Source organism: Muntiacus reevesi, chromosome 3, assembly GCF_963930625.1.
Source record: "Muntiacus reevesi chromosome 3, mMunRee1.1, whole genome shotgun sequence".
Classification (NCBI taxonomy): domain Eukaryota; kingdom Metazoa; phylum Chordata; class Mammalia; order Artiodactyla; family Cervidae; genus Muntiacus; species Muntiacus reevesi.
The window spans coordinates 145,970,198-145,994,722 of record NC_089251.1 but is presented as its reverse complement, the minus strand read 5'-3'; the positions used below and the strand labels follow the sequence as shown (position 1 = coordinate 145,994,722).

Below are 24,525 nucleotides of genomic sequence, written 5' to 3'. Positions count from 1 at the left end.
CTCTACATTGTTGGGATAATGAGAGATAATTGATGGAAGGGTACAACGTACAGGTATTGCACTATTGTTGGTGTTGTAGTTTTAAAATCTACAAGATGTGAAGACAAAAAGGCAGAAAACTCTTTAGAAAATTCAAACAGGACACAGAGGCAGAGGGTGGGGAGAGGGTGGAGGATGAAGAAAAGCTGGGGAGATTCAGACTGCCAGAGGAGAGGTCTTCACATCACTGTCCCCTCCCCCCAACACCCCCCACCCGTCCGGGGGCTCGGTACTGGACAACGATGCTTACCCCCACTTAGGGCTGGGCAGGACCCCACCCCCTTTTGGTGCTGAATTTCCCCACAACTCAGCTAGAGATCTGTTTGGACCCAGGAGGAGCTCTTGCCAGATGATCCGGGAAGTTTGTCCACGACTGCAGTGCTAAGATTCAGGCCACAGAACAGAGGAAGCATTTTTCTCCGCAGACCCCTTTCAAGGGAGAATGATATTTTACTGGCCACAGGCAGTCTCAAATCTGTCTTTAAAAATTAGAGAGCTGATAAACACTAAATGTAGTGAGTAAAAATGCTTTTTAAAAAACACGTCCAGCTTCCTGGTTTTTACTTTGCATGTTGACACATTGTCTGTGGTCACCCCTGAATGTAGGGAAATTGGGCATCGGTTCCTTTAAATAGGAAATATTTTCTGTTCAAGTGAGCCACCTCGGTTTTCCAGCTTTCAAAATCAAGTTTATTTGCTAGTTCTCTCTGTTCAGGAATTTTCTTTCTCTCTTCCTGAAGACCAGAGTTTGCCCTTCTGCCGGAAGGCAATGGTTTCACAGGTTCTCTTTCTTTTATCTCAAGATTTTTTAAAGCCCTGCAGAATTTGGTAACAAATTCTGAACGCAGAGAGGAGAGAACCAGGAAGCGAGTCTTCAAGGGACAGGCAGACAAGCCTGGGGGAGGCATCGAAAGTAAAAGTAAACTTCTTCCTGGAGGCGTTTCCAACCCCACCTCCAGTCTCCCCCTCCCGCTTGCCTCATTTCCAGGGCTTTTTCTCCAGCTGGGTTATAAGAACCGGCCTCAGTAACTCGACGACGTGTGAAGCTAGGCAGTGCGGGGTCTTGTCGTTGGGAGTCTGGTGGCTGGGATGCTGCCAGGACCGTGAGGAGTAGGTGAGTTCCTGGTGCCCAGCTGGCTTCTGGATGCCGCCTTTCTCACTCGAGGACTTCCCGGGGGATGTTACCTCCGAGTCCTGCCAGGGTGCCAGGTTCTGAGTGGGTTCCTTTCTGAACCACAGCCCCTGGCTTTGCTTCTCTTTAATCTGAGGACTCTCCAGTTCCTCCGCTGCCTGTCTCCTGCTGGTTTACTTTAGATTTCCACAAGACTTTATTTACCTTCTTCTGTTTATTTTCTTTATCACTTGTCCTGGGGCAAAGGGTTGAGCTGATCACTCAATCAGGTCCTGATACCCTATAAGCCCTTGGTCTTGGGGACCCACAGGCCCCACCACCACCCTGCCTTGCTTTACCCATTTTCTTGGATCTCCCCACTCCCAACCTGTCTCCTACCCTCCTCGCTGACTCCCAAACTGTGCGTGTTTGCTAGTCGCTCAGTCATGTCCGACTCTTTGCAACCCTAGAAACTGTACCCACCGGGCTCCTCTGTCCATGGGATTTTCCAGGCAAGCATATTGAAATGGGTTGCCACTCCCAACTCCAGGGGATCTTACCAATCCAGGGATCGAACCTGCGTCTCCTGAGTTGACATTTGGATTCTTTCCCACTAAGCCACCTGGGAAGTCTGGCTCCCAAAGACAACTCTCTACATTTTATGATACATATCCTTAATTGTTCTGTATCTTTGTGAAATGTACCATTGCTTTGTGTGTGTACACTATGTCTTAAACTGTGTGACCAGAGCAAGAAAGTAATTTCTCTGTACCTCTGTTTCCTCATCATTAGTGGGATTAACACTCCCTCACCAGGTCGCTGTGAGGATTTACTTGATAGTAACAGCTTTAGCCACTTAGTGACTGGTGTTGCTCTGTACCCAGTAAGTGTTAGCAATTATTATTACATGTTACATATTAGTATTATTCATATTGTATTTTACTTGTTCTGTTTTTGACTTTTTATTTTTTTTTTGCAAGTAAGCACTCTGTACTTTAAGTTCTGTGTGTTTTGTCTGGTCCCGCTTTGTAACCCCTGCTTAATATTCCATGACTGACAGTCTCTACAACTTATATAAGGACTGTAGAAGAATTGGCCCACCAAGAACTTAGCTGGATCCAGCTTGCAAACCTTTGCCATTCTCACAGGTACAAAGTAGGTAGCTCATACCTACTTTGTATTTCCCAGTTTAGTCATGAGTTTGAGTATCATTTGCACACTTTGGCCATCTGAGTATCTCTGTCAAGGAATTCTGTAATCAGATCCATTGTCTTTCTTCAGGGTTTCTTTTCCTTGTTGATTTGCAGGAGACCTTTGTATATTCGAGGTATTTCTACTCCTGTGGTACAACCTGGGAACATGGACAGGAAAGATGTGGTCTCCGCCTTTGTGAAGGTCACAGCCTAGGACAGGAACCCGCCATAAAACAGCAGGACAGATATTGGGTGGATATTCAGGAGGCCGCAAGAAAAGGGCAAGGGGGCACTTCCTGGGCTAGGATTTAGCCACTAACAGGTTTTCATTCTGTGGCTGCCTTCTCACTCGGAGTTCTCAGGGCAGAGTCAAGGGAAGTTAAGGGCACGAAGGGAACACAGCACCCTTACCTAGCTCTCTGCAGGCGGAGGGGCATTTTCAGCTATCTCGTTAGTCCTCTTGGCTGTGAACACTGCCCTCTAAAAGCTAATACTCCATTTGGGGAAAGAGAACAGGTAGCTTCAAAGAAGAGAGGTTTTTTGTTTTTTCTTTCTCTACTTTAATCATCAGAAAACAACTGATGAGAGTCAAAAGGCAGGGCTAAAGTGAGTTTTGTTCTCTGTTTTATCTCCAGGTCCCAGTCCATGGTGAGGGCCCTGGGATTTTATTTTTCTTTGGTGAGTTTGGCTGGGCCTTTTGGGAGGAAACACTATGATTCTAGAGTTTTCTAGACCTAGACTGCTGAGGGTGAGATCTGGTGATCTTGGGGTCATGGAGGTGATCTTGTATGTGAATGTAGATGGGGGAAACCATGAGAGTTTCTGTGGGGGTCAGTAGACACTCTGAACCATAGTGAGGGCCCCATAGTTTGCAGAGCTCAAGACCGCACAGGAGTGCTCGATGAGTATTACTGTAGGAAACCCCTGAAGTCTTAATGAACCCATAAAAATCTGTATATTTCTGAAAAGGAAAAGAAAGGGTTCTTTTTTTTTTTGAAAGTGTTCTTAAGTATCATTAAGTTCAAATTTTTTCCTTTTGGAATGTGGTAGAGAAAATGACCCGCCCAAAGTCACATGGTCAGAGGCAAGTCTCAGATGTCCAGGGTCCCCACCCAGCACCTACCTCCTATTTATTCCACGGGCTCCTTCTTGGAGATGGAGACGGGGTTGCCGCCCGGAGGCTGGCCTGCCTCACTCAGCCTATGAGTGACTCAGGAGTTTTGAAAACAGGAAGTAAGTGAGCTACGCTCTTGGTTCTTCATTTGATTCTAATTCCTGTCTTAGATGTACTGGGAGAAGAGGCCCGTGAAGTGGCTGCTGCTGTGAAGGTTCCAGGATCCGCCTCTGGTAAGATCTGATGGGACTTTGGAGAGGAAGGCCTTTGGTTCTAGAACTCTCTAGGCTACTGAGAATGGGATCTGGCAGGCTCGGGGCCCATAGGGTGGGTAATCCTTGTATTTGAGTGTAGATGGAGAAACTCTGAGAGTTAGCCGTGCCTCTGAAGGCCATGGTGAGGGTTCAGAGATCCCAGATGTCCGTGCCCCTCCAGCTTCGGTAGATGATGCATTCCTGGGTTTTAGAGGGGGAATACTTCAGGTATACTCATCTTTACAGAAGCCTCACCCTTATGCCAGCCAGACTTATCAAAGAACAGAAACCAAAATTCAAATCTCAACTGATTCTGCTGCTGTAGCTACCGGCCTGCCGACCCACAGACCACCACCATAAACACACACACACCTAGACAGACACACACAGAAACACACACACCGGGCTAAGTACTCAATTATTTATTTATTTATCTTTGTGGGGTGGGGGTGTGGGGATTAAAAGGATAAAGAACAGGGAATAATATAATGGCAACAGATTGATAATCTGTACTTGTGGAGTTAAGCATTTATAGGTGGAATTATGAATTTCATTCCAACATTGGTTTGGAAATGTGAGATTAAGCATTTACAGGTGAAGTTATACATTTGTTCAGTTTGGTAGGTTCTAAATTTGGTTGGAATGTGGATACCTTTCCTTGGCTGCGTGATAGCGCTGGCTGGGGCCCTGCAGTGAACAGTGCTTGTGTGGATCTCTGGCGAGTTCTGGGGGAACCCCAATTTGGAATGGGAACCCCAATTTGGAGTGATCCTCCCGGACTGGAGGGAATGGCCATCCTATTACCTAGGGCTTTCGGACCTGAGACTAACTTTCCAGTACTCTTGAGCTTTGAATGAGACACAGATTTTTGTCTCAGAAGAGGAATGCAAATTTTGGGTTTATTTTCTCCAGCTTTGAGGTAGTTTTCCATAAGACTGTGAGAGAGCTAAGATGCTGCTAGAAGGTCATTAGAAGGATTGTTTGTGATTAGATGAGGTTTATTTGTAATTTAATTGTGGTATAACAGGCAGTGCTAATTTGGGACTCTGGGACGAGGTGCTGAGGCTTAAATCCAGGCTCCAGCACATACCAACTTGGTTGTAAGGTTCTGACCTTCTCTCTGCTTTAGTGGATTTGTTAAGAATTTTTGTTTGTTGTTTCTTTTGGGGGTTTCTTTAAGAATTCCAAAGACTGTATAGTCCATGGGGTCACAAAGAGTTGGACATGACTGAGTGACTTTCACTCAGTCTTTTAAAATTTTAAGTAATTTGAAATCTTTAAAAATATTTTGATTATGTGTCTTTATTAAATTTCTGCACTGGCTTCCAACTGCAATTAGAATAAAACCTAAATCTTTGCAGGGTCTGTCACTGAGTCTCTTGATATCCTGAAATCTGGGCCTGATACCTCTTACTAGTTTATTTCTGAACTGATTTTTCATGGTAATAAAGTGAAGATGATAATAGCAATTTCTAGAGAGGATTACAGTAAATTAGACAAGAAAAATATTTTTATGTTTATATGGTTATAAGTTATAAACATTTATATATCATTATACAAATGTTTGGCTATATAAAAATACTTTGCGGCACACATTATAAAAATAATAGATATAGTTACATATCATATAATACAAATACATGTATGTGGGCTTATTACTAGAGAGGATTACAGTAAATTAGACAAGAAAAATATTTTTATGTTTCTATGGTTATAAGTTATAAACATTTATATATCATTATACAAATGTTTGGCTATATAAAAATACTTTGCGGCACACATTATAAAAATAATAGATATAGTTACATATCATATAATACAAATACATGTATGTGGGCTTATTACTTTGATATTGTATAATTGAAAGCAAAAGAAATCTTCTGAAGGCCTTTCCATTCCCACCCCTCTCCTCTATCTTGCATGCAATATAAATCAATATATTCAAATTGATATATTCTACATATGTATATGCATATAATACATTATATATGCATATATGTGAATAAAATTGGAAACGAACCCACAAATGTGACCCCAAAATTACTTCTAAATTTTTCCAAGTGGTTTTTTTCTTTAAAAGTTCTCTAAGGAGCAAGTGTTACTTTTACTACTTTAGGATGAGAAAAATAGAGCAATGAATATTCTTTTTAAAATATTACTCTAATAAAGTTTCTGGCTTATGAGCTCGTGCAGTAAATCCAGGTCCCATAAAAAAGGAAGTGCCTTTTAGTTCCTCTTCCTATAGAGCCAGAGTCTAGAGGTGGCCCGTGGTTAACAGTATAAAATCTAGAGCAGGTAACAGTGCTTCCCAGGTACTACGAGCAGAGAGACGGGTGACCTAAACAAAGACAATATTACACCACAATGTGTTTTGGAAAACCTGGGTCAGGAAAGAAGCCTCGCCAGTACTTTCCCTACTAAGTGTCCTTTTTTTTTTTCCTAAGTGTCCATTTTAATGTGATGTAAAAATCACTTAGATAGCACTGCCAGGTTATTGCAAAGAAAATGAAATGACCTGGTTATAGAGGACAGGAGCCAATCATGTTATATTCAAACTCATGTCATTCTGGCTTTGGATTGGAATTTTTTTATGTGTCAGAAAATGCTATTGAACATGTAACAAAAGCCTTAAAAAGCTTTATGTCTTTCATCTCAATAATGCTATTTCTAAGAAATTATTCTATTAAAATAATCAGAGTTGCATTGAAGATTTGCATTGTAAGATCATCCTAAATGTCATCACTGACTCATGGACATGAATTTGAGCAAGTTCCAGGAGATATGAAGGACAGGGAAGCCTGGCATGCTGCAGTCCATGGGGTCGCAAAGAACCGGACACGACTAAGCAACTGAACAACAACAAAAAATGTCATCAGAGACTGGTTAGATAAATTATTGCCCATTTGTATGATTAAATAACTTACAGATTTTCAAATCCATGTTGTAGAAAAAAAAGACATCAAGTCGTACTTATAATATTATCCGTGGAAAAATACACTTACACTTCAGAAATACAGTGTGTTCAAATAGGAGGGAAAATACATAAACAGTATATAAAATATTTGGTGGGAAAGACAGTAAAATATTATTAGGTAGTTATCTTTGTTTTTTTTTTTAATTATTTATTTGTTTACATTTGGTCTGCTGGGTCTTCACCGCTGCCTTGGACTTTCTCTAGTTGTGGCGGGTGGGGGCTGCTCTCTAGCTGCAGCGTCCTGGCTTCTCGCTGCTGTTGCAGGGCATGGGCTGTAGGTACGCGGGCCAGTAGTGGTGGTGCCCAGGTTCAGTTGCTCTGCGGCATGTGGAGTCTTCCTGGACCAGGGATGGAACCTGCGTCCTCTGCACTGGCAGCCAGATTCTTATCTACTGAACCGCCAGGGAAGTCCTATCTTTTGTTTTCTAAGTTTTTTTTTTTTAATTGAAATAGTTGATTTTCAATACTGTGTTAATTTCTGCTGCACAGCCAAATGAGTCAGTCACACGCACATGTGCACGTGCCCCCCCCCAAGCCACACACATGTACATATACATTATTGTTTTCAGTATTCTTTTCTGTTATGGTTTATCATAGGATACTGAATATAGTTCTCAGTGCTGTTAGCCGGGCCTTGTTTATCCATTGCATTTATAGGAGCTTGTATCTATTAACCACACCCTCCCACGTCATCCCTGCCCCTACCCCCTCTCCCTTGGCAACCACAAGTCTATTTCATAGATAGGTTTCATTTGTCCTATTTTAGAGTCCATAGATAAGTGATATCATATCGTATTCATCATTCTCTTTCTGATTTACTTCACTCAGTATGACAATGTCTGATTGCTGCAAATTATATTATTTTATTATTTTTTGTGGCTGAGTGATATTTCATTGTGTATATATATACCAGGTCTTCTTTGTTCATTCATCTGTTGATGGACACTTAGGTTGCTTCCATGTGTAGGCTATTGTGATTAGTGCTGGTAGGAGTGAATGTATCCTTTCGGATTAGAGGTTTTTGTCTGGATATATGCCCAGGAGTGGGATTGCTACATTATATAGTAATTCTCTTAGTTTCCTGAGGAACTTCCGTACTATTTTCCATAGTGACTGGACCAACTTAAATTCGGAGAAGGCAATGGCACCCCACTCCAGTACTCTTGACTGGAAAATCCCATGGATGGAAGAGCTTGGTAGGCTGCAGTCCACGGGGCTGCAAAGAATCAGACACGACTGAGTGACGTCACTTTCACTTTTCACTTTCATGCATTGGAGAAGGAAATGGCAACCCACTCCAGTGTTCTTGCCTGGAAAATCCTATGGATGGCAGAGCCTGGTGGGCTGCCGTCTATGGGGTCGCGCAGAGTCGGTCACGACTGAAGCAACTTAGCAGCAGCAGCAACTTACATTCTCACCAACAGTGTAGGAAGGTTCTCTTTTCTCTACATCCTCTCCAGCATTTGTTGTTTATAGAGTTTTTAGTGATGGCTGTTCTGGCTGGTGAAAGGGGTACCTCATTGTGGTTTTGATTTGCATTTTCTCTAATAATTAACAATGTTGAGCATCTTTTCATGTGCCTATTGGCCATTTATATTTCTCCTTTGGAGAAATGTCTCTCTGGGTCTTCTGCCCATTTTATAGTTGGGTTTTTTCTTGTTGTTGTTGAGCTGTATGAACTGTTTGTATATTTTGGAAATTAAGCCCTTGTCAGTTATATCATTGGTAAATATTTTCTCCTATTCTGTAGATTGTCTTTTCATTTTGTTTGGGCTTCCTTTGCTGTACAAAAGTTTGTAAGCTTGATTAGGTCCCATTTGTTAATTTTTGTTTTTATTTCTATTGCCTTGGGAGACTGAAAACATTGGTACAATTTATGTCTGGAATGTTTTGATTAGGGCTTTTAACTTTGGATGATAGAATTATAGGTGATTTTTATTCTCTTTTTATCTTTCCTGTATTTTCTAAAGTGAATACAAAAACCATTGTTATCATAGTCAGAAAATCATATCAGAAAATAATTGTTATAATATCAGAAAATAACTGCAAAGGGAAAAAAAAGGAGATTCTGCTTTCATTTGATTCTTTGGTTGATTTTATTCTGTAAAATGATACTTTAGCAATGGTTAGAACTGGTTAAAAGATCTAAGGACACTGGGCTTAATGGTACTAAGCAGAGCTGACCCAGTTCAGATCCTTTCCAGATTCATATACTGGAATAAAAATAGGACTTTATATAGAGCTTTTAATTTAAGTTCATGTACGTTTAGCATAAGTAGTACACGCAAATGGCAAAGGTTCACACCGTGCAAAGGATGTAGAATGTAAAGCAAGTGTCTTCCTGTCCACCCCCGGGCCTCCGCCACCCCCAGACCTCTAGTTCCTCTCCTCTCAACCAACGTATTCTCTTCAAAGATCCGTGAAGACAAAAACTAGGCACTTTATGAGTATGGTATGTCATTTTCCAGAATTTCTGTATCTTTTTTTTTTTCTGCTTTTATAAGTATGTCTATGATCATTGAAAATCTAATTGTATTGTTTGAGTGTTTCTGAAAAGTAGCCCTATGATTCTTGGTTATGTTGCAACTTACTATCTTCACTGACATAACACATCTTGAATGTCTATGCATTTTACTTTCAGAAGGTGGAGGACATCTTCTCAAGTGCTGCACAGCTTTCTGTGTATGACTATATGTAGTTGATTTAGCCACTCTTTCATTGGAGGACTTTGGGGATGTTTCTAGTTGTTCAAGCTTACATATCATGCTGTTGTGATATGTACAAACCCTGGAGAGCACATGTGTGTTCCTACAGAGTGTGATTTTTTTTTTTTTTTCATTTACTTTTATTAGTTGGAGGCTAATTACTTCACAACATTGCAGTGGGTTTTGTCATACATTGACATGAATCAGCCATGGAGTTACATCACTAGTCTGTTCCCTGGAATGTCCAGTAGCTTTGTTTGTTGAACTTTGAACATAAGTTTTTTAGGTGCTGGCCAAATATATAAGATATCAAAATATTTTTATGATAATTGATTGCTTTTGCAGTGAATGATCTAGGCTCTGCAGTCTTTGTGAATCCAATACAAAACAAAATGCATCTTCCCAAGACACTGTCCCTACAGTTCCCTAATCAAGAAAACACTTTGTCTAAATAGTAATGCCAGCTCTAGACCAAAAGGGTGAAAAAAATTTTGCCATGATTCCAATTCTAAAAAAGGAAATAATCAGAGACATGCCCAGGATATTGAGGGGAAAAGTCCCTCAATGCCATATTATTTTAACAGTAAAGAAACAGAAAATTGCTTAAAATCAATTTTATTTTCACATGCTGGAATTCAAGAAATATTAAAAATATGCCAAAGAAGAATGTTTATGGTAAGGGTAAATGTTCATTCTAATTTTTAAGTGGGTAAAAAAAAACCCAGGTGTACATGTTTGTTTTTTCTATAAATGTATCTTTATGTGTATGATGTATGATAATGACAATTGTGACCATGTTATAATTTATTGTATTTTCAATTTTTACCCTTCCCCCTCAAAAAACCCCACTGTTCTATAATCAGCATTGGGAGGTTGGAGGTGTTTTTAAAAAGAAAAGCTAAAAAACCTCAAAATCTTTTGGGCTACTTTAAAAAAAGTTATTTTTTTTTGTGGGCCACTTTAAAAAAATACTAAAATTGACCTTAATGTTTCTATTTTAACATCTGATGTACAAAATACACAGGTCCTGGTTCACTCCATCACCCCTCAAATGATAGTCAGGATTCGTGGTTTCATCGAAGAATGTCAGTGAATGCTTAAAAATTCAGGAGCCTTGTTTCAGGGAGGAAAGAGATCCAAACAGGTTAAGATTATCTGATGTCAAGCAAAATGCCCAGGGGCATAGAGTCTGCGGGAACAAGCAAGTGCTAGAGCTGAGGTTAAAGGTTTTCTAGTTCAAGGTTCCCAGACAGTAGCCCTGAGGTCAGGGAGCATTTGAGTAGGCCTTCGAGGAAAAGTTCTTCAACTATGAAGAGGTTGAAAACTGCTGCTTCCAACTGAAGTTTCCAGGGAGGAAGCAGGAAGATTTGGAGGGGAAGAGAAGTGTTCAGGTTCCATGAACACTTGTAACCGCCTGTTGTGGGGCCAGTGGCGTCTGCCCTACAGCTGAGGTGCTTCCTTCCTTTTAGGTGAACATGCCTTTGTTCATGAGCTGTTGCTCGTTACTCTGCAAACATTAAAGGTGTTACATGCTCACAGAGGGGCTTCCCTGGTGGCTCAGAAGGTAAAGAAGCTGCCTGCAGTACAGGAGACTTGGGTTTGATCCCTTGTTTGGGAAGATCCCCTGGAGAAGGGAATGGCTACCCACTCCAGTATTCTTGCCTGGGAAATCCCCTGGACAGAGGAGTCTGGAGGGCTCCAGTCCATGGGGTGACAAAGAGAAAGCCATGTCTGAGCGACTCTCACTTTCACTTTCTTTCACACTCACAACACTGCAGGAGAGATTGTTCTTTTGATCTCAGCTTACAGAGGACAATCTCACCCTAAGAGGCTCTGAACTGCGCAGGCCTGGACCAGGCCCACCCTGGGTTCTGGTCTAAGTTCTGTCTGACCCCACAGCCTCACTGCCTAGACACTCAGCTGCTGGTGAGATTCCTGCTTTGACAGTGACCATGTGGCCCGCCTCGAGGAGTTATGTCCCAGTCTTGTTCCTATGCTGTGTCTGACACCAGTCCTGCTCCAAGGGCTCCTGGTGCCTAGAATATAGGCCTATCAGAGCAGGGAAGGTGAAGGAGAAATCCACGGTGACTCAAGGGGCTCAAGGCGGAGAACTCCAGATTCGGGGCTACTGTGTGAAGGCTGTCTGTGGTCTCCTGAAACACTGCCCTCTCCTTTTCTTACCTGCTCAAGTGTGTGTGTTAGTCACTCGGTGTGTCTGACTCTAGGAGACCCCATGGACTGTAGCCTGCGAGGCTCCTCTGTCCATGGAATTCTCCAGAATACTGGAGTGGGTAGCTGTTCCCTTCTCCAGGGGATCTTCCTGACCCAGGGGTCAAACCCAGGTCTCCTGCATGGCAGGTGTACTCTTTACCATCTGATCCACCAGGGAAGCCCACCCAAACCAGTAAGTATGTGGAAATAGGGCTTTCCTGGTGTCTCAGTGGTAACAAATCCACCTGCCAATGCAGGAGACATGGGTTCGATCATTGGTCAGAAAGATTCCCTGGAAAAGGAAATGGCAATCCACTCCAGTATTCTTGTCTGGGAAATCCCATGAACAGAGGAACCTGACAGGCTACAGTCCATGGGGTCAAAAAAGAGTTAGACACGACTTATCGACTATACCATAGCAACATGTGAAAATAACCCATCATTTGAGTTGAACGGCTGACCAAGTTCTCCTGGGTTCTGGTTCCAGTCTTGGGTTCTTGACCAGCTGAGAGAGCCAGTCCTGAGGCCCTTGAGGGACACACGGCATTGTGTCCTCCCACCACCATTGTTTCTGCCAGATCATATCACTTTTCCCACCTCCAACCCTTCCAATCTGTCCTCCACACTTCATTTTATTTTTTAAGTATAATTTTTATTTTATTCTGGAGTCTAGTTGATTTACAATTTTGTGTTAGTGTCAGATGTACAGCAGTGTGATTCAGTTATACATATATGCATGTCCCCCACACTTTAAATGTTGATACCAAATTGGATGACATCATTGTCATACTTAGATGCTTTCTAGTTTCCCGTTACCTCCAGGACAGAGCCTGATCCCCTTGACTCACGGTCTGGGCCCTTTATAATGGTTCCTGGCCACAGTTCCATCCCTTTGTCTCACCATTCCCTCTTTCAGACTCTTCATGATTACTTTTTGAGTTCTCCATGCCTGTCTGAACTGACTTGAACATTCTTGCCTCCATCTTTTGCATAGATTATTTCCTTCAAGAATTATCCTTCACCATCTTCTCCCCAAAGGTGACTTCTCTCCAGGAAGCCCTTCTCCCAGGTTGAGTTAAGGTTCTGTATTTCTCCTGTGGCCTGGTTACAGCTCTCTGATCACTGATTAGTTTGTAAATCTATTTTCCAAAACAATGTTATGTTCCAAATGATGACGAGTGGGAACCTGCTGGTTTGTGGTTTTTTTTTTCATTTTGTTTTTCTTCTCCCTGTATCTTTAGCATAATGTCTGGCATATAGTAGATGTAATAGCAACTGACGAAGGAACAAACCAGTAAGTGGTAGTCTTCTTCCTCATCTGAAAATAACATTGTATTTTAACCTAGGTAACAACTACATTCTCCTAACACTTGAAAAGCATGGATCTCACCCAATGTCTCTATAAAATTGGGGAAGAGCTGGGCAGTGACGACCTGGCTGCCCTCAAGTTCCTAAGCCGGGACCACATCCCGTATAGGAAGCAGGAACCCATCAACGATGCCTGGATGCTATTCCAGAGGCTCCAAGAAAGGAGAATGTTGGAGGAAAGCAATCTGTCCTTCTTGAAGGAGCTGCTTTTCCGAGTGAATAGACTGGATCTGCTGCGTTACTACTTGGACACCAGCGAGGAGGAGATGAAGAGGGAGCTTCACATACCCGGCAGGGCCCAGATCTCTGCCTACAGGTGGGGAGAACCTCCACAGTGTGGACCTGGGAGCGGTGGGTTTGAATACACACATCTTTATGGGCAGGGCTGATGTTGTATGTAGGTTGTCTGTGTGGAGTGACTTTGGAGGCTCTGGTAAGAAGTTTCACCATGGCCAGGTTAAGAAATGCAGAGACTTTATGTAGAATTCAGAGGAAAAAAATACTAAAACCAATAAAGTAAAATTTTCTTTACAGAATGAAACATTACCAGTAGGTACATGTGCTAATTGCTTCAGTTGTGTCTGACTCTTTGTGACCTTATGGACTGTAGCCCTCCAGGCTCCTCTGTCCATGGGGATTCTCCAGGCAAGAATACTGGAGTGGGTTGTCATTTCCTCCTCCAGGGGATCTGCCCAACGCAAGGATGGAACCTGCATCTCTTACGTTTCCTGCATTGGCAGGCGGGTCATTTACCACTAGCACCACCTGGGAAGCCACTGAAATTCAAATAGCCATGCTTTAAGCATTCTAACTCTCCTCTCTGTTACATGTCTGTTATCTTGATGCCTCTGCTTTGCTGATGTTCATACCGTGCACTTAACCTTGCCTATTTTTAAATGAAGCATTGCAGCTTCCCACTCGAGAACCCGTAGAATTCCCATCTACCGGTGGATGTCTATGAAATTCTCCACAGGATTTTAGGCTTTTATTACACACTTTAAGGCTTGCGTTACCAAGTTCTTCAGTGAGATGTGTGCTGCCAGTCATTCTGTTTTGGCCAGGCTGGACCCCCACAATCATTGTTTTTTTAAATAGCATAAGATAATAATTTCAAAAAAATGATTCATTTATTTACTTACTTATGGTTGTGCTGGGTCTTCAGTTCTGCACCTGGACTTTCTCTAGTTGTGGCGAGTAGGGGTTACTCTTTGATGCAGCGCGCTGACTTCTCATTGTGGCCGCTTCTCTCGTTGTGGAGCGCAGGCTCTAGGTGCATGGGCTTCAGTTGTTGCGGGACTCAGCCCTGGTTGCTTCAGTGCGCATGCGTAGTTGCTCCACAGCAAGTGGAGTCTTCCCCAACCAGGGATAGAACTTACGTCCCCCGCAGGTGGGTTCTTACCCACTGTACCACCAGAGGAGTCTTAAGATAATCATTTCTAATCTATCCCTGGCCATACAATGGAAACCCCCACTGTAATAACCAATCATCCTAAAGGTTAAACAGCTTCCACAATTTCACTTCATAAGCCAGTCTGCAACACCCAATGACTGCTTAATCCCCATGACTCCAGATGCTGTCAGAAGAATGGCACTGGCTTGGGCTGTCTGTCCTGCCAAAGGCTCAACACAGTAGAGAAATTATTTTTCTAATTGTTCTGGAGCCTATGGGCCTGAAATTGAGGTGTTAACATGACGGGTTCCCTTTTGGAGGCTCTAAGGGAGAATCTAATGCTCCTCTCCTGGCTTCAGGGAGTTGCAGGCACTCCTTGGCGTCCTTCTTTCAGACGCCTCACTCCAATCGCTGCCTCTCTTCACCTCGTATTCTCTCTTTTCAGTCTCTCTTTTCAGGGGAGATAGTGGTAAGATGAAGAGGCAGATTAGGCTCAGTTCACAAAAGCCTGTGTTCCAGGAGGAGGCGTTTGGCCTTCCTATTGAAGGGAGTGGCTAGGAGAACATTGACTAAACTGATGTGTTTTGAAAAGAATAATATCCAAAATCAAAGCCTTTTTTTTTTTTTTTCTGTGCAGCAAGATCTTGATCTTATAGTGAAGGACAAGGGAACAACACAATTCACTCAACTGATGTTAACTGAAAGTTAAAATTGGGGAACTTTTAAAAATTTTAAATGAAAGTTAAAATTGGGGAACTTTTAAAAATTTTAATTAAATTTAAAAAATTATTTATTTAGTTATTTTTGCGCTGCTGGGTCTTCTTTGCTGCATGCAGGCTTTCTCTCATTGCAGAGAGCAGAGGCTACTCTTCATCATGGTATGCTGGATCTGGGGCTTGTGGACTTCAGTAGTTGCAACTCTTGAGCATTATGGGCTCAGTAATTGTGGCACACAGACTTAGTTACCCTGCAGCATGTGGGACCGCATCTGGTCCATTCCTGGACCAGAGATTGAACCTGTGTCCTTTGCATGAGCAGGTGGATTCTTAACCACTAAATCGCCTGGGAAGCCCCTGGGGGATTTAAATTCCGTTAAGAGTGGGATAGTTGAGCATGAGCCATGAGTCTTCAGTGTCACTACACCAGCCTCGTTCCAAGCACTCAACTCATAAATCATGTCATTAGCTGGTTTTATTTTAAAGGGAGGCCAGAGGATCAAGTCCACGTGACTCCATATATCAGATGGGAAATAATTTAAGAAAGTTAAAGTGTTTCTGTTTCCCACTGCAGGATCCTGCTTTTCCAGATTTCAGAAGATGTGAACAAAGTGGAATTGAAGGAGTTTAAGTTTTTTTTGAGCCAGGAGATTGCCAAATGTAAGCTGGATGATGACATGGTAAGACCTGCCGTCTCCCCTGAGGTGTAGCCCTGGTGGTGACTTCTGAGGCTAAAGAGAGCTCTTGCCAGTAAAAGCAACCCGAATCCTCGCTTTTTAACCAAGGGAGAAGAATGCTGTCTGGAATGAGTGCTGTAGATATGATGCCTTTGTATAATATAAGGTGCTGCTCACATTAATTATCAGGGACTAGACAGAGTGAGGAACAAAGAGAGAAGGCTGGTTGTGGGAGCCCAGGTCAGTGCAGAGCCAGGAGAGCCAGTGGTGGGCCTGAGACCATTTCCCCACTTCTGCAGTCTCTGAAAAACCTGGGACCTGGAACTCGTGTGTGTGTGTGTGTGTGTGTGTGTGTGTGTGTGTGTGTGTGTGGTATGGTGTGTCTATACGTATGTGTGTCTGTGCTGCGATGTAATGCTGTATGTGTGTGTGTTTGTCTGTGTGTGTGTGTTGTTGAGGACCCTCAGCCTGGAGGTGATTGGGTGCCAGAGGTAATGTAGGGTGTGAGGCAGTTCCCAGGGCTGTTGCCATGGAGATTGGGCTGCCGCATCTCAGCCATGTACCGGAGCTGCTTCACTGTCTTCACAGAGAAGTGTTCATAGATGTTTGGGCCTGGGGACTGGGTGACATCTGAGGTGACTTCTTCTCTGTCTTATTTCTGTCTTTTTGGGCCAGAAAACATGAATTCCCTCCCTGATAGTTTATTGATTGGCTTTATAAGACCAGGATGTCCTCTTAGGAGGATCAGCTTGGGAAGCTAGGTGGGTGTCTAGTTTGGAGAAAGTGAAAATAAAAAAAATAATAATCTAAAAGTCAGTAAAACTCCATCCTGTTTTCTAACTTGACTTCTCCTCCCTCTAGACTTTGCTTGATATTTTCGTGGAGATGGAGAAGAGGACCATCCTAGGGGAAGAAAACTTGGACACCCTGAAAAGAATCTGTGAGCAGGTCAACAAGAGCCTGCTGAAGAAAATCATTGATTATGAAGAATTAAGAAAAGGTATAAGTAACCTGAGAACTGTGAATCAGCAAAATGTAGTCTTAAATTGACAGATGCTTCTATGTCACAACTGTTTCTAATCAAATATGTGTATGTTTCTTTTAAGATTCAGAGAGAAGAATGAGCCTTGAAAGAGATCCAGATGAATTTTCAAATGGTAATACTTGCAGATATGTTTTCAAGGTCTATTTAGTTAATTTACTTCCCAGTGGCTCTAGTGTTAAATAAGCTGCCTGCCAATGCAGGAGATGCAAGAGATGTGGGTTCAATGTCTGGGTTGGGAAGATCCCGTGGAGAAGGAAATGGCAACCCACTCCAGTATTCTTACCTGGAAAATCCCATAAACTGAGGACTGGTGGGCTACAGTCCATGGGGTCGTAAAGAGTCGGACAATGACTAAACTACAAGGCTCATTGTGTCCTCTCTACAATCTTTACCACATCTGCATCTTAATGGATCTGCTCTCCTAATAGCAGTGACCATTAGTCACCTTCTCTGCACATGGAAGATGTAAAAGGAGTTGTCAAAAGGCAGAGACCCTGTATCCTCAGGCTGGCAAGTTTGAAATACAGGCAGAGTGAGTCAGTAGTAAGATTTTCCCTTATTCTGTGGACTGCAAGTATATTATGTTCAAGGCAGTCAGTGAATTTACATTTTAAAAGGGACCTTATGTTGTCACCTCTTTCCTAACCAATATCTTCCCTGGCACATTTCATTCCAGATACGTCACAACCGCTTCCAGAGGAGGGCTCCTCTGAGATGCTGGCCATGTCAGACTCTCCAGGAGAACAGGACAGTGAGTTGCAGGTACCAGGAAATTCCCATTACTTTCCCCTTTTGTGCTGCAGATTCTAGTTATTGTCTTCCTGAGCTTCCCCCCCCCTCCCCACCCCACCCAAATAAACTAATAAGGGACAGAAACTTAATGAAAAGTGTTGAGAACTATAGAAAAATTCCACAAAAACACAAGTTTAAAATGTGACTTTGGAATTTGGTAAAGGTGATCTCTTTGGTTTCCCATGTGTTACATGTCTATTTTAAAACCAAAGATGTTGGAAGGGTTGGAGGACAGAGGAGTAGGGAGCCTCTAACTTGATCCCTGTAGCAGCTGCCTCAGTCTAAATGGGAGGGGGCTTTGTGCGGGGGGAGAGATGAGCAGGACTGGAAAAAATAAAGTCTTCGTTTAGCTTGGCATTTCAAAACTGTTTCTCCTTTGTGACTGGACGTAAGCAGCAAATGTTCACAATCTAGTCATCTCTATGTTCTCCTCCCATTGAGCAGGCCCAAGAATTGACTTTCCTGGTATCACTTCTGTTTCTGTAACCTTCAACACTTTATCCCCTTCTTACTCATCAGCCCATTCACTCTTCCCAGGGAAGCAGAGGAATTGCTATAAGCCAAAAGTCTAGTGAGAAAAACTTGAAATTAAGCTTAGGAGAGACCATTCATTAGTGGGCTCCTGGGCAAATTATCAGACCTCTCTTGGTATGAGCATCAAGGTTTAGCCAAAGTCATGTGGCACTTTGTAAACAGTAAAGCACTCTGCTGACGTCATCCCCATCCATCAGCTATTGACACCAAGGGCAAGAGAGATTCAATAACTTGCCCCAAGTTTTGAGGTTATTGAGCCAGGAATTTGGCCCCCTAGTCTGGGGCCCTCTCTTCTACCTTGAGGAGCTGCATGGATTTCCCAATATCTCAGCACTAAAACAGCCCTGGGGAAATCAGGAGGTCACAGAGTCACTATCAAGTACTAGAACCTGGATATTGTAGCCCACAACATAACCCATCTGTCTCCTCCAGTCGCTGTGGTCCTCAGAGCCAAGTTAAGCCATCAGCTTTAAAAATCCTGGGACCATGCTGCATCGTGTGACGGATAGGTCCTCAGCTGTTGGCCCAGAGCATGGATGAGATGATCAGAGAGCCAAGGGAATCACAAGGCCACAAAGGGCCGCCCAAAGACAGCACGACTGTAGTCCTCAGTCCAGCAACTCCTGACTGAGCTCTCTCAAATGAATAATAAATGCTAGTCCCTGCCACAGATGCTCTGTGCCTTGAGCAGAGATGAGAATAAATAATACTAGTACAATATGACGACAACACTATTAATATAAGTACCAGTGCTCAGGAGACCCAAATATTGGGACACTGACTTTACACGCCAAACTGTGTGGAAGAAGTCTGGGGATCCTTTGTCCGGGGAATGAATGGAGACTAGATCCTTAGCGGAGCGGTGCCAAGTTGGGGTGGGGCATGGAAAGTGCATTTGCATCCCAGGTGGGCTTGGGTGATGCCTAACCAGAACTGACCCAGAGAGTCAGCTCCTGGGTTGGATTTTTGTTTTCCAGACATCCGACACAGCTTACCGAATGACAAGCAAACCTCGGGGGTACTGTTTGATCATTAACAATTATGATTTTAGCATAGCACGGAGGAAGGTGCCCGAACTTCAGAAACTAAAGAATAGGAGTGGAACACACTTCGACGCAGGTACAGTGGAACAGAAAAAAACAAATGAAATATTTCTAATACCTATGTTTTTGTTGAAAAGGGAGAACAAAAACTGTATCAACAGGGCCACCTGTTTCAAAAAGGTGGATATAACCATATTTCCCTGTGGACATGAAGAACATTCTTATATATTTGCTAGTTTTCTGCTTTTGTTTTTTTTTTTAATTAATTTTTAAAATCAAAGCAATATATTTATAAAGATAAAATGTTAAATCTTACGAGAAGGCTGTCAGCAACAATAAGCTTTGTTTTTGTTTATTTTTGGCTACACTAGGTCTTTGTTGCTGCATGCAGGCTTTCTCTGGTTGTAGCTAGTGGGCTTCTTGTTGTGGTGGCTTCTCTTGTTGTGGCTTGAGGACTCTAGAGCGTGGGCTCAGTAGTTGTGGCTCATGAGGTTAGTTGCCCAGTGGCATGTGGGATCCTAGTTCCTGGACCAGGGAACAAACCTGCATTGGCAGGTTGACTGTCATCCACTGGACCACCAGGGAAGTCCCTAAACTTCATTTATAATTCAACTAAATCCATAGAGCTTCTGGAGAGTGTCTTAGGTGTTGGGTGAAAACATTGCTTTGGTATGGACCATTTACGGAAGTTGGGCTCTGAGTGCAGCAGAAATTGAGTTCTTAACATAAATAGCATTTTCAAATGTTAAACTAACCAGAAATTCTTTGGCTCAGTCTTTTCCGGCTAAGATTGAGATCTTACAGGTTGAATGAAAAGTAATTTGCATCATGTGAATGTAGATATGATGACAACTAAAAGCAATAAGAGAAATAATCCAGCCCAATCCATAGTGATATTAAGAATTTCAACTTGATGAAAGAATTTTTGAAAATGGTGTTTATGAGTCATAACATCAGGTAATGACTTATTTTTTTTAAGTAGAGTAGCACTTAGAAAATTAAGATAGGTTGATTTTAGTCAACAGGAATGTTTTCTGTTAACATTTGTTTATTCAAGCAAGTCTATTCTAAGGTTTTTAAACAGTCATAGAGCTTAAGTTCACTGGCTACATCATTTATCATCATATATCTTGGTTTATTTTAATAAGAAAGGAAGCATATTAAAGAATATTATATTTACATAGTACTGGTAATATATAGATTTCTACTGCTTCAACTAAATGTTATAAATGTTTAAGAACACCAAGTACTCATCATCCACAATAGAAACTCAATACAAAAGTCTAAAATTTATAAATAAATAAATAGAAATGTACCCAAATTCATTACAAAATGGAGGCTAACACCACCCCCACCCCACCCCACCCAAAATAGTTAAAAGTTGAAAGTGGTTGCCTTCACAGAGGTGGCTGGACAGAATATAACTGGGTAGTAGGAAAGAGTAGAGAAGGGGTAACTTTTTTGTAATAAGTCTTTTAGTTCTATTTGACTTTTTAAACATTCATATCTTGTATTTTGATAAACAGCTCTGAGAGGATACAGGATAAAATAAGTATGGATTTTGTATTAAAAATTTGTTTTGCTTTCTTTCTGGTTATGTCAGTAGTACAGTTAGTTTTTAGACTGGTTCAGTAGTAAACCTTAAAAAGAGCTTACCAATCTTGTAGACTAGTTGAGAAAAGGCAATAGCAGTCTCTCCTTTCTCATTTGCCTCAGAACTGGGAAATGTTTGCAGCTAGTGGCAGTAAATATTAGAAGCCTATGGAATCCAGCCACTAATATAGTGGGTCTTGTTCTCAAACTCTGGTTCAAATTCTTATCTGATCAGTGTTCTCTCTAGTTCTAGGTTGTGGTCTAGGAATTACTGCAGTATACTATTGACTTTTCTTTCTTTTGTTTTCAATGAATTTATTTATTTTTGGCTGCATTGGGTCTTCATTTCTGTGTGTGGACTTTCTCTAGCTGCAGTGAGTGGGGGCTACTCTGTGGTGTGTAGGCTTATCGTTGTGGCGGTTCCTCTTCTTGCAGAGCAAGGTTACTAAAGTATGCAGGCTTCAGTTGTTGCCATGCCCTGGGCTTAGTTGCTCCAAGGAATGTGGAACCTTCCTGGACCAGGATCTAACCCATACCCCCTGCAGTGGCAGGCAGATTCTTAACCACTGGACCACCAGGGAGGTCCAATATGATTTTTCTTGTTTCATTTTCCAGAGGCTTTGGACAAGACCTTTAGGGAACTTCATTTTGAGATAGTGCACTACAAAGACCAAACAGCAAAGGAAATCCATAAGATTCTGGAATTCTACCAGAAGAAGGACCACAAAAACAGAGACTGCTTCATCTGCTGCATCCTCTCCCATGGAAACCAGGGCATCGTCTATGGCACCGATGGGCAAGAAGCCCCCATCTATGAGCTGACCTCTTACTTCACTGGCTTAAAATGCCCTTCCCTTGTTGGCAAACCCAAAATCTTTTTTATTCAGGCTTGTCAAGGGGATGACTACCAGAGAGGTATAGCTGTTGAGACCGACTCAGAACAGATGGAAGTCTGTTTAGAAGTGGATTCAGCACCTCGGAGGAGATATATCCCAAATGAGGCTGACTTTCTGCTGGGGATGGCCACTGTGAACAAATGTGTCTCCTACCGAAGCATCAGGGAGGGGACCTGGTATATCCAATCGCTTTGCCAGAACCTGAGAAAAAGATGTCCTAGGTAATTTTTGCTTATTCAATCCTACATTCATCTCCAAATGTCTAGTTGTGGATCACATAGCTGATTCTCAGGTCAGTTGCAGAGTGAAAGAGGCAGCAAGTGTTAAGATCTTTAGTTCACAGGTGGAAAAATCTGAGATGCTTACTGAGGATTTTCTTTTATTTAGCACTTCAAAAGGCAATCAGTATATCTTAGAGCTGGAGAGATGGCAAAATCGTATAGTACAGGTCTGTTTTTAGGCAGAAACCTGACTGAACCCACTCAACAAGTTTGAAATTTCAATGTTTAACATTCTCTTACTCTGTCAAAAGTGAAAGTGTTAGTTGCTCAGTTGTGTCTGACTCTTTATGACCCCATAGACTGTAGCCCACCAGGCTCTTCTGTCAGTGCAGTTTCCCAGGCAAGAATACTGGAGTGGGTTGCCATATCCTTCTCCAGGGTATCTTCCCAACTTGGGAGCGAACCCAGGTCTCCTGCATTGCAGGTGGATTTTTTTTTTTTTTTAAACCATCTGAGCCACTAGGGAAGACTTCTGTAATAGTTCACCAACCTCAAACCCTCTTGTGGGAGTTAAGAGCCAAAGTGTAGAAACCTTTTGTATTCCCAATAAGTTGACTGCTTTGAAGCTCACAAAATGTGGGAAAATATCTTTTCCTCATTTATTATCTTATGTTTCCATTAGTTAAGTGATAGTTTTGTATGGCTTAGTTCACTTAATGTACATACAACCAGCAAATAAATAGCAAGAACTCCTCTGCAAGTTGCTTCTAGTTTTGTGTCTCATTATGTTTTAACTGTGTGAAAAGCAAGAATTGTCCATGGCAGAGAAAGGACTGAGAGAGAACCATAACATCCAGGCTACATTTTCATTTTGTAACTTAGTGAATGAACCTGCAAGGTTCCAGAGGGCTAGCTACAGAGGTGAATAAACAGGTTGCCCAACTAATGTGATAAGAGGTGGTGGTGAGAAAGGGGTGGAGTTGCTGCAGGAGACATTCTATTTCCACTTGCTTCAAGTTTGATGGGGCCATCAATGAATCCACAGAGGCAATGCCAGTTTGAGGCAGAGGATGTTGAGGGGCCTTGAGGAGATTAGTGGGTAAGTGACATAGTACTTGGAGTAGAGTGAGGTACAAAGGTCAGGAGGGAAAGAAACCAAATCCAGTGTTGACACTGAGGTTTCTGATGGTCATAAGATCCCGAGTAAACCAAACATAAGTTATGAAGCTCTTAGAACTTCTTTACCTAGAAAGCTGTGGTAGGCTTTGGTTTAACACCTTATGAATTCAAGTGCCTGATGTTTTGAGGGAAATAATTATCACTAACTAGAGTAGATGATCGTGATTTCCTCCCATAGATGGTCACAATGTTCTGTTACATTTTTCAGGGGTGAAGACATTCTCACCATCCTAACCAAGGTGAACTTCGAAGTAAGCAATAAGGATGACAAGAGAAATATGGGCAAACAGATGCCACAACCTACTTTCACACTGCGAAAAAAACTCTTCTTTCCTCTTAATTGATGCTGTTGTCTAGTTGTATAACTAGACAATAGTTATGCAACTGAAAAATAGTGAAAACATTGCTACTTTATTCTATTTCTTCTTCTTTTTATTTTCAAATAGCTGGGAGAGCATGGGAGTCAAGACAATATAATTTTTATGCTAATTCAAGCCTACATTTCTGGCTTGTAGACAGTAACTAGACAGTCATAGCTGTGGGCTTGATTTCCATTGTGTTTTTAATTTGATGAAAAGGTTTAAAAATGAACTAAAATAGATACAAAAAACACAGTACATTTAAAAGAAATGTCAAAGATCATGGAGGGAGACTTTTGTGATCTGACCCAGCGAAAAATCCCCCTCGACTATTGAGGTTCAAGGTATAAAGTTCCCACATCCAGCCTGATTACTGCTGATGAGTTTGATAAGCTATCCTGGAAACATGTGACCCTCCTCTCCTTAGCCATGAGCAGACCCTAATTTTCAGCGGTGAAAACCACCACTCTTTAGACTTCAGTTTCAAAAGCTTAGAGATTATTTTCTTTTTTAAAAAAAATTATTCATAAATGCAGCATCCAACCTACTTTTAAGAGAAACAATATTAACTTGTTTTGTACTTCCAGTAGGTCTTTTCCCAAGCTATCCTTTATACTAATTTGCAAGATTCTTTTAAATAAAAAATTAAAAAATTCATATATTAAAGATTTTTAAAATACCAAATAATTTTGTTTTTTTTAGAATCTTTCCAAACTCCCTTTTTAGCTTTTATATTCATGCTTCTGTAGTGCTGAACATGATTTGCTTTTATGCTAACAATGCAGTATGCCTTTTACACGTTTGCTCTTTCTTTATATGTTCAACTCAGTTTAAATCTTTAGTAATTAATAATTAGTAGTGTAATAAATATTTTTAGCAGAATAAAATGTAATTTTATCATACTATTCTTTGGAGATTGTTTTTGTTTTTTTGCCAATGGAATCTAGTCTTACAGGTAGAAAATGTTTGGATCATAGATACGTTTTCCTTGAGGCTTCCAATATCAGTTCACATAGTTGTATTTTTTAAACATTTCTGGTACAAAAAAACCCCACTTCTCCATATTTAAAAATTAGAAGCTGTCACATAAAACCCAGAATACTTTCTTCTG

The 24,525-nt window shown here is 41.7% G+C and overlaps 1 protein-coding gene across 3 annotated transcripts; it reads left to right on the top strand.

Annotated features, from left to right (window-relative positions):
• Positions 1-806: 806 nt before the first annotated feature.
• CASP8 (caspase 8) lies at positions 807-24,319 on the top strand. Of its 3 annotated transcripts, XM_065930830.1 has the most exons (11): positions 809-1,153; positions 2,979-3,021; positions 3,628-3,690; positions 12,948-13,285; positions 15,650-15,755; positions 16,614-16,752; positions 16,859-16,909; positions 17,474-17,559; positions 19,101-19,242; positions 21,375-21,876; positions 23,264-24,319. In XM_065930830.1, the coding sequence occupies exons 4-11, from the start codon at positions 12,981-12,983 to the stop codon at positions 23,397-23,399; spliced, it is 1,467 nt and encodes a 488-aa protein (XP_065786902.1). In that variant the 5' UTR covers positions 809-1,153; positions 2,979-3,021; positions 3,628-3,690; positions 12,948-12,980; the 3' UTR covers positions 23,400-24,319. The 3 variants fall into 3 exon arrangements, with proteins under 3 accessions (XP_065786904.1, XP_065786902.1, XP_065786903.1); XM_065930831.1 differs by lacking the exon at positions 2,979-3,021; XM_065930832.1 differs by lacking the exons at positions 2,979-3,021; positions 3,628-3,690 and having other exon boundaries at positions 807-1,153.
• The last annotated feature ends 206 nt before the right edge of the window (positions 24,320-24,525 follow it).